Raw genomic sequence first — 16,285 nt, 5'->3', positions numbered from 1 at the left:
TGTTATGCAATTTTTTGCTAAATTTGGAGAGGCAAATGTATTTTTTTTTTTTTTTCTGTGGGAGAGGGGAGAAAAAAGAAAAAAACAGGCCTAAGAAGTTGAACTGAGCACTTTCTGCCTAGTTTGCACCCTGAAATTAGTTTTTTTCCAGTTGTAGATAGATGGCCTTTTTGTAAGATTCTTAAGTGTCAATGCCTTATAATAAAATAGGGTGTGCATGTGGAGACTTGAGCAGCAACTCTTTTGTATGGCTTCTCACTTGCTTCTACCAGGCAAATCAAGAGTTTTGATGAGCTAAAGAGAACTGTTTTACCTCTTCCTAACAGACAGAGAGTAGTTGCTTAGTTCCTAGCTAAGTTGGTTAGGAAGGAAAAAGGAGTAGATGACATCTGGATTTATAAAATAAAGTATTGGGAAAGAAACAAAAATTCAGAAGAAAACAAAGTTTAGATTCTTTATGGCCTCTTTCAAGCATCCTCAGCCAAAAAAATGATGAATATGGGAATCCAAGCTTTTTTTCCCCTCCAAAGTTGCAGGTCATTTTTAAGGTTTTATGTCTGTGTTGACATGACATGGGAAGGACTGCATGGCATAAGAAACCTGTCAAAGCTAATCAGTCTTTAGTTTCAGACAATATCAGGAAAGACACTTGAAACTGTACCAGATTATTCTGATAAAATAATAAATACTTCCCTGAAAGTAATGTGTGCACACATTAGTGAGAATTATTGAAGCAGAATGGTGTGTTGAACCATAGTTTGCATATTATTTGGGATTAAATTTTTAATATCTTGCATTTTTCCAGGTCATATTGTATTCTGTACCACGTTACATACATAGCTATCCAAAGTCTGTGCATTCTTTTCATATAAGAATAGTTGGGACATGAAATGGCTTAGCACAAGACATGTATTTTCTCCAGTGGATCTGGTCTTGCATTTTTTTTTGCTCTCAGAATTCCTATGAACTTCACCAACACTCTTCCTTGCATGAGAAGTATAGGACTGACCCTCCTATGGCAGCACCTTTTCATGCTGTGTTCAGTGGGGTTGCTGCTTTAAAACCTGATGGAGGGAAAGGTAGGGTGGTAGGAAAGCTCCTCTTGCAGAGGTCTCATATCAGCAGTCTCTGGACAATGCTCATGTAGAGAAGTATTTTCCTTTTTGCCATTTCCCCACATGAAGGGTCTAGATATAGCCTTGGCCAGATACTGTGTTTTACACAGGACAAAGTTTGTGCATGGACTTTGCCAGAGCATTACTCCCCCTTAAGTGCTGCTTGTGTGTGATGAAGGTGCATGGGTTCCTGCTTGTTGCATGTTGCCATGCATCTGACCTTCCGCTGGGGTAGATCAGTGCATCTCCAATCAAGTCCATACAGATCAGGCTGAGAGTCTGGCCTTGTGGTTTTGTATTTTTGTCAGCAACGAGACATGCGTCACTTCTCTTACTTTCATTGTTCAATCTTGTGTCATCTGTATGTGCTCTAACTGTTCACTGTTGTCCATGTAGGAGTTCGGACTGCTAGTGTGATTATTGCTCTGACGGATGGAGAGTTGCAAGATGTTCAGTTTTATTATGCAGAACAAGAAGTAAGTCACCTTCATGTTTACCTAAACTAGCTCATGTGTAGGCATTTACTGTTTTGGCTCTACTGATTACATGGCTTTGCACTTACTGTCTCTTTTTCTCATGTAGGCCAACAGAGCCAGAAGCTTTGGAGCTATTGTTTATTGTGTTGGAGTGAAAGACTTCAATGAAACTCAGGTAATCTTGCTTGCTTGCTTCTTGTTTTGTTTTTGTTACACTAGTGCAGAAATAACAGCATCAGTTGAAGGCATTTATTTAATTACTTGAGGCATAAATCATTTCGTGTCAGTATGATGTCTTTTAGCAAGTATGAAGGAGCCCAGTTCTATTCACTGTGATTTTATTTTCCTCATGATTTATGATTGTCTTTCTTTGCAGCTGTCAACAATTGCTGACAGCATCGATCATGTTTTTCCAGTTACGGGAGGCTTTTATGCCCTTAGAGGAACCATTGATTCAGTAAGTTGGCTATTCTGAAACCTAAAAAAAGGTACTCATTCCTGTGTTAATAAAGCATAGATAAAAAGATCACCAAAAATGCATTTATCTAAATCTTACAGATTCTCAAGAAATCTTGTATTGAGATCCTAGCAGCTGAGCCATCCAGTGTTTGTGCAGGAGGTAAGCATCTGCAAGAATGATGTGGTAAGGCAAACCAATGACACTGATGGAATATCAGTAACTACCTGATATAGTAGATCTCTGATATATTCAGAGATGAAGCCTGTGGATGTGTTAGAGAGATCCCTTGGGGCTGCAGCTGAAGCCTTGTGCATCCCTTCTGAGTGTGAGAAATTGCTGTTGTCAATACGCAGGTAGCCTCTGAATGCTGGCTTGAAGAACTCTCTGAGAGAGTACTGGGAAATTTGGAGATACTGCTCTTTAAAACATCCAACAGAAGGAGGAGACAAAAGTGATATAAAGCCAGACTGCCAGAGGCTATCTTAATGCCTAACGCAACATCTCACAAATTTCTGGAAAGATTGCGTTCCGCAGAGCTGCTAGGGCTTGTCAGCAGTTAGAACAAGATTTTGCAGAACAGTCACAGAAACTTCAGGCTTACTGAACCAGATGTAATTAGCTAACTGCATAGGTCGAGATACCTGACATTCTCTAAAGTATTAGTGTTTTACTTACTTGCAGTGAAAGAACTATTAGGGTACAGGCAAATGTGAAGAATCCCAAGAGGAGCTGCTGATAATTTTGTGCCTTTTCTGTCTGGTATATTTAACTTGTATTTGTTCTGTTTACATTAGCAGCTTGCTCTTTTTTTTGCCTACTTAAGAAACTATTGCAGCAGAGAGAGAGTGACATCTTAAGTTTGCTGGACAGTATAGTTTATGGCATGGTTGTTTAGATCTGATGTTCATGTCTTGTGTTCACTTCCTCATCCACTGAAAAAAAGAGTGCATACAAATGCAGGATATAAAATAAGAGGTTCAGGATAAATCTATTAAATAGCACAAAAGAGAAATTGTTCACTCACTTCCACATGTCAATCGCAGTATGATCTTGCCCATAGTATTTAAATTTAGAACAAATATCCTTGTATCTTTTGCACTATTTTTAAACATGTAAGTGTGGAACAGACGTTTGTCGTAAAAATCTGTGGAAAATTTCAAAAAGGAATAATTTTGCTTTTAAAAATATTCTTTGCAGACTCTGTAGAACTAATCAAAACAACTTAAAAGCTTTTTTATTTCATAGCAAAACATTTTTTTTCTTGCTGTACAACGGGCATATTTTTGCATAACAACTTATTGCAAGTTTTCTTGCTTATCAAAAATTGCTTTTAGCCAGATGAAAGTGTGACAGCTCCAGTAGTGATTTGGCATAATGTTAAGCATATCAAAACATAGAATTTGAAAACAATTTTTTCAAATTTTCAATTTGAAAATATTTTGCAAAAGTTCTTAAGTGCTTGCCTTTTCAGGAAAAGTTTACCTTTGGTGTCTCTGCCCATGGCAGGGGTTTGGAATTAGATGATCTTTAAGGTCTTTTTCAACCCAAACTGTTCTCTGATTACATGATTTTTGGAAACGACATCTTCCAGCAAAAAGAGCGAAACTGTTTTGAAAAACGTATCAGCTCAATTCTTGACTGAACTCAAACAATTTTTTTTGTATTCTGTTAACTCAGCAGGATGCTTAAAATCTGGGTTTTGTTCTGTCCCCGCTGATGAAGTCATTCAGCAAAGGTGGGCTCAGGGCAAAGCATGTTACTGAATCACCAGGGCATGAAGATGTGGATCTCAGGTGCCTGAAGGTTTGCTTATAGCAGCAGAGAGCTTGAAAATAGGAGGAAGCAGCAAGTGCAGCTCTAAGTGGTGCAAGCTGTCAACACGTGGGTTAAATGGTCTTTAACACCAAGAATTGGGATTGTAATAGTTTTTACTATGGGCTTAGTCCTGCAAGCCATACCTGGAATCAACAGCAAGAGTTCTACAGCACGTGGCTGCAAATACTTGTGCTTGGCTTTATTGTTTTGAGTAATCCCATTTCCTTCAGCAGAGCCAGAGGTTCGTTTTTATAGCTGTGAGCACCATTGTCTCCTGGAAGGGATCCCCTTAGATTGAACAATTTTTTTCATGGTAGTATGAATCCAGATCCTGAGTTCAGTTCACTGGAGAGTCAGATAATAATTATTTTCTATATGTAATGTGACTTTTTAATGTTCATTATTCAAACTTCAACACAGACAAGTCCTGAGGCATCTGAAGTAATCTAAAACTTTGAAAACACATTAAATTTAGGTAATCACTAATATAGTTTATTGGTAATATATTATAGGTAAGAAATAAGGTCACATGGTCATTAAATCCTATAGGAAAATATGTAGACTGTGCATTTAGAGCTGGCTGAAAATTGGAACACAACATTTTGTAGAAATATAAGGTTTGTCCCCGTTCTTTTAGTCAGGAATTTTATTTAAAAAAAAATATGTATAATTAAAATCTGCATTTCAAAATTTTGATCAAAAAATACTTAATTTTTTGGAAGTGACATATATTGTGACATTCTCCAGCAAAACAACTTGCTTGTTTTTAGCCTTGAAATGTGGATCTATCCGTGCATTTCTTGTGTGCATGTTATCTGAGTAAGGAGGGGAGAATCAGTCTCGATTTTATTCAATATTATTACTTATTTCTAGAATCTGGTATGGAAGCAGACAGGCTTTGTGTTGCTCAGTGGAAGCCAGTCTGTACTGGGGATTAGAGCAGACTGACCTACTCCTCACAATTATTCTTGCAGCTCACAATGATTCTTGCAGCTCATAATTACTACAGTGCTGATTACTGGTGTTCTCAGCTTCATTTTTGATTTGCCAGAGGTTTAGTAAATTGCTGATGAAATGATTTCCATGTGGTTGAAGCTGAATTATGACAATTCCTATTGGGGCTCTGGCTCTCTGTGACAAAGCTATCCAGTGAGTCCGTTTACAAATTGATCTAGTTGCGTTATGACAGCTATCTGATGCTTAATGCTTTTTGACCCTGCAAATTTGTCATCCCCGCTGTGGAGAAACGGAGTTGGGTCCTTTTTCTTCCCTCTGATTTAAAGTGACCAAGACGTGCAGCCTGTAAACAGGCTATCAGTGCCACAGTGGAGGTGCCTCATATCCTGTTTGACAGCATCGTTGCTTTGATTATGCTTACGGTACATGGATGTGATTGAAAGGTTTTGTTGGATGTGGCATCCTACTGGCCACATCAACTCCCAGGTGTGGATGCAAGCCGTCAGCTTCTCATCAGAGTCACAGAAGCGAAGCCGACAGCGCAGCCAGCGCACACCAGCTCCAACCTACCATCTCGCTGCCAGCGCTGCCCGGTTATTTCAGTGCTGACCTTTTTCCCTTCGCTGTCTTGTCAAAAGCTGCAATCTACGAGCTGACAGTAACTAAGGAAGAAAAGGACGCAGCCAGAGCCAGGGCGCAAAATTAAATGGAATTAGCCATTTCAACAGACCATCACCCAGAACATGTTAATGCTCAGGAGCGTTTGAAGGGGCAGACTTCTCAACAGCAATAACCAAATCCTGTACCAGCTGTCTGCGTTTCCCTGCAAGTCTGGGATTGAAACTCAATTGTCAGCTTGTGTTGATGGGCAGGTTATTCCAAAGTCAGTTCTCACAAGTGACTGTGCAGAACGGCAGTGATGGGGAAAAGAAGGGCAGGAGGGGTAACCTGTCCTGACAAGACTAGACCTCTAGATGTAGTTTTTTTTTTACCTTTTTGTTTTTAAAATCTTTTTTTTTTTTTTCTTTTTTTTTTATCTTTTTAAAACCACTGAAATACTTCTCAGTGAAATCTTTGTGGTTGCTGCCTTTTAAGATTTAGTATGGGGGGAGGATCTAACTGCAATTATATTTCATCAAGCTGCTTTTCTATAAAATCAAGAGACAAAAATAATTTTTAGATGGGTGTTCAGGTATTGTCAGAGCTCTGGGAAGAAGTGTTACCCATGGAGGTTGTTACTAATATTTAGTAATAAATACAAATAATAGAACTAATAATAGTTCTAAAACCTTGCTATGGAGAAGTAAAACATGCAGCAGATGCTAGTGGGGCTATACACAGGTTCAGTTCTTGTACAGACTGAAAGACTTTCACCAGGGCTTGTGCCAGATACAAAGCCTTTCCCCCTGTTTCATGGCGGGGTGAGGAGGGCAGTCCTGTTTGTCCATGTCTTACTGAACAGAGCAGCTGTTGTTGCTTGAGACCAGAGCGTGATCTGCTGGGAAGAAAAGAGGAAAGCCTGGTGCTTGTGATTACAGAAGGTATCTGCCCCCCAAGCTGTGGAGGAACCATGAGATACCATCAGCCAAGTCAGGCTTGCAGTGTTTTTGAGGCACTGGAGGTCTGTGGGATGCTTGTGGGAGCACCTTCGAGGTGAATGCTGCTCTGCAAAGCGCCAATGTCACTATAATACTCTTGGCTATTGCTGCCAAGTACTGATTGTCAATGTGAATGCTTGGATTCAGACACAGGGCGGAGAACAGCTGTTGTCACGTACTTCAGACCACTCTGGAAGGGAATGCTGTATTTGGGCTATTTCTCATAATTCTTTTGTACTTTTACTTACAGAATCCTTTCAAGTTGTGGTAAGAGGCAATGGCTTTTATCATGCAAGAAATATCGACCAGGTACTCTGCAGCTTCAAGCTCAACGACAGCCTTACTATCAGTAAGTCTTCAGGCTGCGGGGTTCCAGTTCCCCACTGGCTGTCATCCCATGGGATGCAGCCTGTCTCCCATCTATATTAGGGGAGCCCTTGCAGTGGTTGTCAGGGAGATGGGTGGGGATATGCATCTAGCAGCTTGAAATTCATCCTTTTTCAGTCTTACAACCTCTGGGCATTGTGTTGTGAGGGCTTATACAGAAGATACTGCTGCACAGTGAATTCCAGGCTCGCTGTAACGATTCACGTGGGTAATACATACAGCCAGCAAGGGCTGGCTATTGGGCTTTAACAGGAAGGAAATAAAATTGCTCCCTATTCCATGGATCATCTCCAGAAAAAATAAATAATGCTATCTTGATACCCTGGTGGTGTGTTCAAGCTATTTGTTCACTGACTCAGAAGATGCTTACCATAAAGCAGGGCCCTTCAGCCCTGCTCCTTTCCTCTTTGACACAAGTTACCGGCCTTATCACAGAGAATATGTAACGTGGAAACTCCCTGTAATTGCTGTGCTCAACGGGGTCTTTTGTTTGGTTTCTCAGCAGCCAGGAAAAGGACTGAATGGCCAAAAAAGATCGAGTGTCCATTTTCTCAGCAGTCCTCTCTTCTTCGTGAGAAGCAGTGTGTGTCTGGCAGGGTGAAGCATGGCATGGGGAGGGGAGCTTGGCTCCTTCTCTCTATATGCTGCCCTTGTTGGCTGAGCACAGTAGGGGCTTTCATACTCTACTGCGGCCAGACTGGTGCCTTCCCTAGCAGTGAATTCGCTTAGAGAGGGTATACATGAATCGCTCCTTCATTTCCCATCCTTGCTGCCTACATAGAGGCTGTGTTAAATAAACTCTGGTGGCCTCACTCCCATCACATTTACAGATGCCCTTTGCTGGGGATTTGCTTCTTGTGGCTTACCAGGTAGCCAGACTCCTGGCTGTCTTCCTTATCCCTAACCCACTGGTACCTTGACTGGATTTCACACTGCAAGTGCTAGGGCTGACCTAGAAGTACAAAGGAGAAAAACTGCCCTAATTCCATATGGCCTCTATGCTTTTCCTTGGGTTAGGTCTGCAGCAGCTGATGTGATAAGACACTGATCTATGTTGGCTGTGCTGTTTTCCGCCATCAGGCTGGCCCTAAAACACATCACTAATTTACCTGCTTTGGCAGGATAAGGCCATGAAAATGAGCTGTGTCTTCAGGTGTGCTTGGGATGGGAGAAACAGGAAAGAACAGCTCTAATAACTGTTGTTGCTTGAGGTTTTTCTCATTTCTGACAGTTGTATTAATTCCTTTTCAGATGAAAAGCCAACCCTTGTTCATGATACTTACCTGCTTTGCCCTGCTCCAGTAATAGAAGATGCTGGACAGTAAGTATTGCTTTCCAGTAGGTGTCAGGAGAGAGGGGACTTTGGATGGGGATGTCATTACGGAGTCAAGGGCTCATAATTTTACCCAAAGTGCCAAGCTAAGAAGATTAATTTTTGTAATGGGATTAGGGCAATCTTGTGCATACCAAATACCCTCCTAGCATGAGCCAGCGCAGTTCTATTCAATGAAGAATAGGGCTGGTGATAAAAACTCCCACAACAGCTGTGCCACAAACCTTTTGACATCATTGGACCCATGTCATACACAGTCTCTGGAGATACAGCTGCACTAAGTCACCATAATCATTGGTGTCAGTCCTTACTCTGTTCCTGTGGATGCTGGTGGGTGTTAGGATTGACCTTCCCATCGCAGCCTGCCCAAGAAGCTGCAGTCCAGCTAGCTGCAGCTGTTCTGTACTGCATCTCCAGAACTTGAGGGCTCTGCCTGGGAGGGACAGTCTAATAAGACATCTTGGAAGTCTCCCCCCATGAACCCAGTGCAGCTGGGAGGTTATTGGCCATGAGATGACTTGGAGAAAGCTAGAGTTAATAAGAAGAGTGGGGAGGGAGGGTTTCAGATGCTGGTGGGGGAGGACTTTTGAGGATGCCTATGTAATTTCTCCTCAGTTCCTGTTCCATTTTTTTCCAGGCCAAAAGTTAACTGAGTTCCAAGCAAACTTTTCATTTTGATTGAAAAGAGATACCTGAATTCTTTTCCTGATGTTTACGTTGCTTTCCATGTTTTGCCCCTGTTCTGCTTTGGTTAGTGTTGGTACTGTTCAGCCATTGTGATCTTGCAGACTTCAGGGAGACATGGCACAAGGCTGTAGCTTTTTCCTTGGTGATCTTCTGGGTCCTTAAATACTGTACTGGGGTCTCCCTCCCCTTCCCTATTTTTGGGTAGTGGGGGAAACATTTTTTTTCTCCTCAGACCCTTTCTCTGATATTGGAGAATGTCTAGGGCCAGATTCTGTTTCAATTTCACTGTTGTTTCAGTAATTTTTCCCCTTACCTTGTGCAGGTACTCTGACTTGACTTAGACAAGCTTTTAAAAAGAAAAAAAATACTGTCTCTTTAAGCTCCAGAAAGATTTAAAATAAAAGCAAAGTCTGGAGGTTTCCTGTGCTATCTAGGGTAGTATTGCAAATGTCTGAGACTGCTACAATTCACTGTCCTAGTGCCCTTTGCCCCAGGTGGGATGGAGACTTTTAAATAAAGAGCATATGTCCCAACTCAATTAAACCAACATAAAAAGGATGGCTCCTGGGCAAGCAGAGAGACAGAGGTAGGTGAGCACCTGAAGCCACAATAATGCCTTGACTCAGCAGGGCATGTTATCCATGCATGTTCATCAGCCAATGGCTAAAACACAGCCGGAATAAAGGGAACAATGAGTATAAAGATGACACTAAAAATAAGTGTATCTGTTTGTGCTTTAGGGTGGTTTTCCTGCAAGTCAGCATGAACAACGGGCTAACGTTCATCTCCAGCTCTGTCAGCATCACCAGCACACAGTGTGTAAGTAATTGCAATGGGGCTTGACAGAGAAACCATGAGACCTAGGAAAGAGGCAGTGGCTCTTCAGGCAAAGCCTCCTTGCAGGGAGCTCATGCTCAGTCAGCTTCAGCATCACAGTTGTTGAGTGAATCCCAGCAGTTCCTTGAAAAATAACCAGGCTAGTTAAGGCTTAATCATAATTGCTGATGGCTAGATTGTGGTATACTTATGGAGTAAACAATTACAACAAAAGTCTCCGGGCCTCTTCCTATCCCAGGAGAGAAATGTCCTTATAGATAGGATCTGGCTAGAAGGGAATCCATGAAAATGGAAGAAAGAGCATCAAGAAGCAATATGCTATTGAGCATTGGGATCACCTGTGGGGTCTGAGGTAAAATGTACAGCATTTGGAACTTTGATGGAGAAGGGCCACAGCATGGAAGATCCTCTAACCTTTCATGTTTTATTTTGTGGTTGGAGTTCACTGCATTTGTTATTAGACCTCCATAATTTACCTCTAGTTCAGGACTTGCCAAGGCTTTTTGTTTGTTTGTTTGTTTGTTTGCACTTTTAACAACAGGAGGTAGCTGCTTTTCTCTTGATATCATGGGGGATGAGCAGAAAGATACCAGCCTCACATCCTGTGCTGAGCTTCCTGATACAAGGCTGCTGCCCAGCTAAAGGAGCATATCCTGCTGTGGGACAGCAATGGCTTTGCTACACATATCCTGGCTGATGTCAGGAAGACCATTTTTCCCTGGGGGAGGGTAAGGGACCAGCAGCTAGAAGTGATCATTCAGCAAAATCTGATTTTAGAATTTTAAAAAAAGCTGACTACAAGTAGATAAATGGTTTTCTTCCTTGCTATGGAGTAGAAATAAACAACAACAATAGCTAGTGCAAGCTAACAACAGTTTACTCTAGAGATTGGGCCTTGTGCTTGCAGACTAAAAGTTTGCCAAAGTACCTGGTATTAAGCACTTGGTATCGAAGCTGGGCTTTATTATTATTGTTAGTGTCAAAAGGACTTTTATAGCCTACACCAAATGCTGTCATATTGGTTTGTAATCATTGTTGGCCTTTCTGACAGCTGCAGAGTAGAAAGACAGGAATGGGAACAGCGACTTGATTTTCTGATGTTTTCAGCAATGCAGCTGGGAAATTTTACAGCATATTGCTGGAACAGGCCAGGGTGTCAGGATGCAGAGTCTAGCAGAGAGAGATGATTTTGCAGTTTTGCCTTATATATATAATTATATTTTTTTACAAACTTTCCTCCAAGTTTTCTACATTAAGGGTTTATATTTCCATAATTTACTCCCTTCTACCCCAGATACCGTGAAGCCTTTTGAGTCCGCAGTGAAACACAAGTGTTAACTGGTGCATTTAGTTACCCACATGTAATTTTTCTGATGGAGGCTGAAGTCTTAGTCCTAGCTGGGGTCCCTTCGGGCCAGAATGTGGTCGGAAAAAGCTTTCCTCTCAATAGCCATAGGATAAAGAGAGAACTCCAATCTCCAGTCCTGTCAATCTCACGTTTTTTGCCCAGCTCCTGCAGATTGAATGTGAAGGAGGCAAGGGGCCTGATTCTCATCTGGTGCAGGAAAGATATCCCAGTTGCATTCCATAAGCAGGGAGGCTGGTAGTTCACTTTCCAACTTTGTCCTAATCTCATGCCTTTCGCTCTTATTGTTTTAGAGACTCCCTCCATTTCCTTTCTTCTCCTGCTCCCTTTTCTGTGAGCGGCAGTCAGCTGGCCTGCTCAGCTCTCCTCCCCAGCTGGTGCTTCTGTCCTTTCTGTACAGTAAGTATCTTCTCCTGACTTTACTCCTAAAGCCTCTGTGCAATCCCTGTGCTCGTTTCTGTTCAGCTGCATTAAGTCTGCTATTTCCTTTTTCGAAGTCCAGCTTCATTACAATGCTTTGTATATTTGATCACTGAAAGAGGACTCTCTAGCTTCTTGCTGCCAGCAGCTCCCGAGCTGCTGCTGGCAAACGTCTTGGTGATTTATATGAGTACTTAGCATGGGAAAAGCAATGCCTGGGAACGGGACAAGGAGGCAATGTGTGTTTGGAGTAACAGTTAGCAGTGGTATGTACGTGCCTGCGGCTCATGTGCTGCACTGGTGCTGTGCTTGGATTTGTTGTAAGGAGTACAGAAACGCCTCTTAAAAGTTATACTTGATTTTAATCACTCTTTTCTCAGCAAACTGGCTTCACTGGGAGTTGATATCTCCCAAGTGTCAGTTTCCCAAACGTTTTAGTGCTGTTTGGGGCCAGGGGTGTGCCAGAGGGGGATGCAGCTGAGCTGCAGCTGGGTAGTGTCTTCCAACAGAACCACTTTGGGCAGGACACCTGGCATTCCACCCTGGCTTTCTCCTGTTCCCTGACCTAACGAACGATGTGAGCTATGTAGTGTATCCCAGAACAGGTTGGTTTGTTGCATCTGAGACAAGAAGTTGCAGAGCAGTGGAGGGTTGGTTATGCAGTGCTAGAATTGTGGGATACTGGGGCCCATGCCTAAGCATGGTGTAGGAGCTGTAGATAGGTTAGTCGTGTCTTCACATGCCAGTCCTGACAGATCTAAGATTTGGCCTGAGGAAGAGCAGGTATCACCCTAGTCAGCCACTCAGGATCTCATCTAGACTTTGCAAAAACTCTAATCAGCCCATACGTTCTTTTCTACCCTCAGCCTTTTTGCTGTCTGGGGGATAAACAAATCAACTAGGAACAATGAAGGGAAGCCCTGTTGAAAGAAGGGGCTATGAGTTTGAGTTGTCCTGTCATGAGAATTCAGCAAGTAGTTTTCAGATTTAAGAAGGTAAATCTCATGGACCTTAACCTCCATGCATCTTCACTGGAACTTGCTTTCTTTCCATTAAACGTCCAACCTATCCTTGTTTCAAAGCATCTTATAGCTTTCTCTCTAGCCATCTCACATTCCCTCATCCTGATTGACAGATCTTTCTTCAAGCTTTTTTCAATTCCCAGTCCCAGGCTGTCCTCCAGTTTGCTACTGTTTTTTTTTGTTTGTTTGTTTGGTTTTGTTTTGTTTTTCTTGTTCTCTGGTATCCCAGTTGCTGGTGAAAATAAACCTCTTAAGCTCAATTTACCATTAAAGAGGTTTATTTTCACAGGTCTGGATCACCAGAGCTAATATTAACCTCATCCCAGAGCCCATTGCAGTCCAAGGAAACTGCATGTCTCACCATGCCACTGTTCATCTGCATCAAATGTTTAATTTCCAAAAAGCCATGTGGTTTATATGTTCTGCAGGGGCCAAACAGCACATCGAAGACCTGCTTTCCTATAGTCATCAGAGCAATACTCAGTCAGCACATCTTGTCATGTTTGCACTCAGAGCAAGATTTCCACAGGAAAAGCTAGTTTCAAGTGTTAATGTTTTGTTTGTTTTTTTTTTTTTTTTGTTTGTTTGTTTGTTTGTTTTAATTCTGGACTCTTTAGAGAAAACTTGACATCTGTTTTGAATGTAGTTCCTTAACTATTTGGCCCCAGACTCCCACCTGCAGAGTGGTAGATAGAATATAAGAAAGAGGAATGGTTAAGCTCACAGCATGTTATTAAAAAGTCAAACCAGTCCCAAGAAGCATACCAAGAACCAGCAGCATTAATGACTAGTTTGTCTAAGTCCTCAGGCTGGGGTTGTGTGCTGTTTGAGTCAAGAGGCAACAGAGGCTAGTGTGGGAGCTGTTGAAGCCGAGATAATAATAAGTTTTGCTCTGTTGTGTGATGTTGACATGTTACGTTACCTGTAAGCTCCTAGCCTCAATATTCCTGTTCTTTGCATATCAACATTGGTATATTCTGCATCTCTAGTGATGGAAGATTGCTTGAGTCTGGCCATGTAGTTTGAAATGTCCTTCTGACAGTATTAAGGGACCTGTCAGCATAGATCTGGGAATGGTTTGTGTACAATTTTAGTTCCTTTGAGTTTAGTGATCTATAGGCATACTGTAAATTTATATATAAACTGCAGATATACATACCACAAACAGGAGGTGCCTTCCTGGAGCATGACTTCAAATACACATTTGTCACACTAAATCCTGATGAGACCCTAATGATAACAATGATGTACTGCACTGCCTAAGTGAGCCCTTGTAGTAAGGGAAACCTGGCTCATTTTGCCCAATCTAATTGCATAAATTCTGGGCTCCAGCCTCATTTTTGGCTTACAGAGATAACTCAAAAGCAATCATCTTTTTTTGCAGCTGACTGGAACCATCCTTTTCATTGCTCTGCTGATTCTCTTTCTGCTGCTGGCTCTGGCTCTTCTTTGGTGGTTCTGGCCCCTTTGCTGCACAGTGGTAAGTACAGATTTATTTATTTTTACTTGATTTCCATTTTCTTGGCTTAATGCTAAAACGATCACAATGGTTTGGACTTCTAGTTTCTTCATGTAGTAGTGGGCCAAGTAGCTTGACTCTGCAGTGTTATGGATTCTGTAATGCATTCCATTGTGCATCACAGACAAGATCTACCCTTACCTACAGTCAGAGTAATGTAGGGTGCAAATGCCCACACTGCTATTCCAAAAATAGATCAGCTGACTAGATCGCATGCATTTGGGTGAAGCGATGCCTAGATACCCTGAAAGTTACATGATGCAAGTTCTCTGCACAATTTTTGAAGTGCCTGTAAATCAGAAATGCTTTTGCATTATTTGTTAAACATGCAAGTCAGAGTTTAATGTGTGTAGAGCTGAAAGTTGTGGACATTTCACAGAGGCCAGTAAGCACCAGGCAGGGCTGGAAGCCTGGTCTCTTTACGACATGTGGTGGTCCTGGTGCTGCAGCACAAATGTTGCTATCCGTGTGAGTAACTATAGTCTGCTGTTTGTGGTGCTGTGTGCAGTGAGTAATCAGTCATTCCCTTGAGGTTTTTCACAGGAGGAACACTTGCAGGGTCAAGTGCAGTGTTTGCAGAAGAGGATACCAAATGAAATATATAGAAGTAGCCAAATAAACAGCACGTGAGAGCTTCAAGAGGCTTCAGTTCCTTTTCCTGCTGTTGCCTGAGCTTGGCCCAAGTTTCTACAGGGGTCGATGGTTCTGTAAAACAAGCTTTGACACCTGCTGCAGAAGAGTATAATGAAACTGATCTACTAATATGTACATAAGCTCTGCTATTAAACACTAGAGCTAGGCTTTTTTTTATGCATAGGAACTGCAGATTCTGAATGAGTATTTTGCACTAGCTTGGTAATCACACGACATTTTAAGGCAGAACTACCAGGATGTGGAGCTGTATTATGAGTTACTTACGAAGGCACTTCACTTACTGGATAGTTCAATCTGATGGGTTTAGCTTCTCATCTGCTGAAAAAGCAGAAAGGCTAATAAGAGAATTGAATGTGGGGGAACAGAGCAGGGCAACCCATGTATGACACAAGCATGAAAGCAGAGAGGGCGTAGCACTGGGATGGATGAGCCCTACTATTAACGCGGATTTCTCCTGTTGTTTATATATTCCAGGTGATCAAGGAGCCACCTCCACCACCACCTCCGGAGCCTGTAAGTGTGCTATTTCTGAGCTGTCACACTGTCTGCAGCCACTGTAGTGCATCGTACTGCCCAGGAGCATCAGCCCTGGAGGTGTCTTAATGACACCCTGAAGCTGAGAGAGGAAGTCTCTTGGGTCAGGGCAGTTATTTCTGCCTTCTGGCCTCTTTATATAACTACAGCAAGATTATTTTCATTCTCAGAGAAAATAGTTGCATAATTCAGAAGTCCGCAGACCCACAGGTTGTATGGTATTTTGTTCCTTTTGCTGTGCATCACACAGGTGTGTGGAGGAAAATCTTTGCTTCTTAAGCATCAAAAACATCCCTCCTCCAGTAGAGCTGCTGTTCTCAGCAGCAGTTTAGCCCCTTTGGAAGTAAAAAGCAAAGTCTGTCAGCTGAAAGAAACGACAGTGAAGACTGCATTCTTGTGGCTTTACAGGGGAGTGAGCAGGAGCCGGCCTCTGGCTGTGGTTCTGCTGCAGCCTGACCCTTGGCAGGACACTTGGCCCTTCTCTATTTATGTTGTGAGTTGTTGGAGGCTGGGCTGAACTGAGCAATTTTTGGTATGGTAACACACAGAGGCCCTGACCTCAGCTTAGGTTTCACTCTACTGTTTTGATGGAAGTAATAGCAAGAAATAAAAGCATTTCCAGAGGAAGCTCATGCCAGCCTTTGTTCTTTTCCTAGGCACAGGCAGTTAAAGGGTGGAATATACTTGCCTAACCCACAAGAGAAGCCTACAGTTTGCTGCTAATTTGCTCTAACTTGGCATGAATATCAGGAGACAACCGCAGCTGCTGTTTTGAGGTTGCAAAAGGCCACCATTGCTGTGTCTGTGATCCTGTTGCTTGTCCTGGGCAGCAGCACCATGACAATTTAACTTAAGAATATGCACCAAAAATCATGCTTGGTATAGGAGATATTTAGTATAAATTCTTTATCAACAATAATAGCATAAGCCATAATTAATTGTCCTGTAACTGTCAGGCTTTCCAGTAATAAGGGTTGTTAGACATACAGAATTTAAATCTGTTAGATCCCATGGAAGAGACGGGGTTTCTTATGTGGTGCTCAAGTTCCCAGTGAAGTGAAACAAATTAAAACTGCTGATATAGTTCACTGGTTGTTGTCTTTAA

The 16,285-nt window shown here is 42.1% G+C and overlaps 1 protein-coding gene across 2 annotated transcripts in view; it reads left to right on the top strand.

The window, feature by feature from the left end:
- Positions 1 to 16,285, top strand: part of ANTXRL (ANTXR like) — a 50,527-nt gene that overhangs the window by 14,689 nt on the left and 19,553 nt on the right. For both annotated transcript variants that reach the window (XM_084526100.1, XM_084526099.1), the window contains 9 exons: positions 1,512 to 1,591; positions 1,698 to 1,766; positions 1,968 to 2,048; positions 2,150 to 2,210; positions 6,672 to 6,770; positions 8,060 to 8,129; positions 9,569 to 9,647; positions 13,858 to 13,953; positions 15,121 to 15,159. In XM_084526100.1, the coding sequence (XP_084382226.1) occupies positions 1,512 to 1,591; positions 1,698 to 1,766; positions 1,968 to 2,048; positions 2,150 to 2,210; positions 6,672 to 6,770; positions 8,060 to 8,129; positions 9,569 to 9,647; positions 13,858 to 13,953; positions 15,121 to 15,159 (674 nt within the window). The remainder of the gene's footprint in view (positions 1 to 1,511; positions 1,592 to 1,697; positions 1,767 to 1,967; positions 2,049 to 2,149; positions 2,211 to 6,671; positions 6,771 to 8,059; positions 8,130 to 9,568; positions 9,648 to 13,857; positions 13,954 to 15,120; positions 15,160 to 16,285) is intronic.

This window comes from Aythya ferina, assembly GCF_964211825.1.
Source record: "Aythya ferina genome assembly, chromosome: 7".
Taxonomy (NCBI): Eukaryota; Metazoa; Chordata; class Aves; order Anseriformes; family Anatidae; genus Aythya; species Aythya ferina.
The sequence above is the reverse complement of the archived record's forward strand: the minus strand, read 5'-3'. Positions and strand labels throughout refer to the sequence as shown.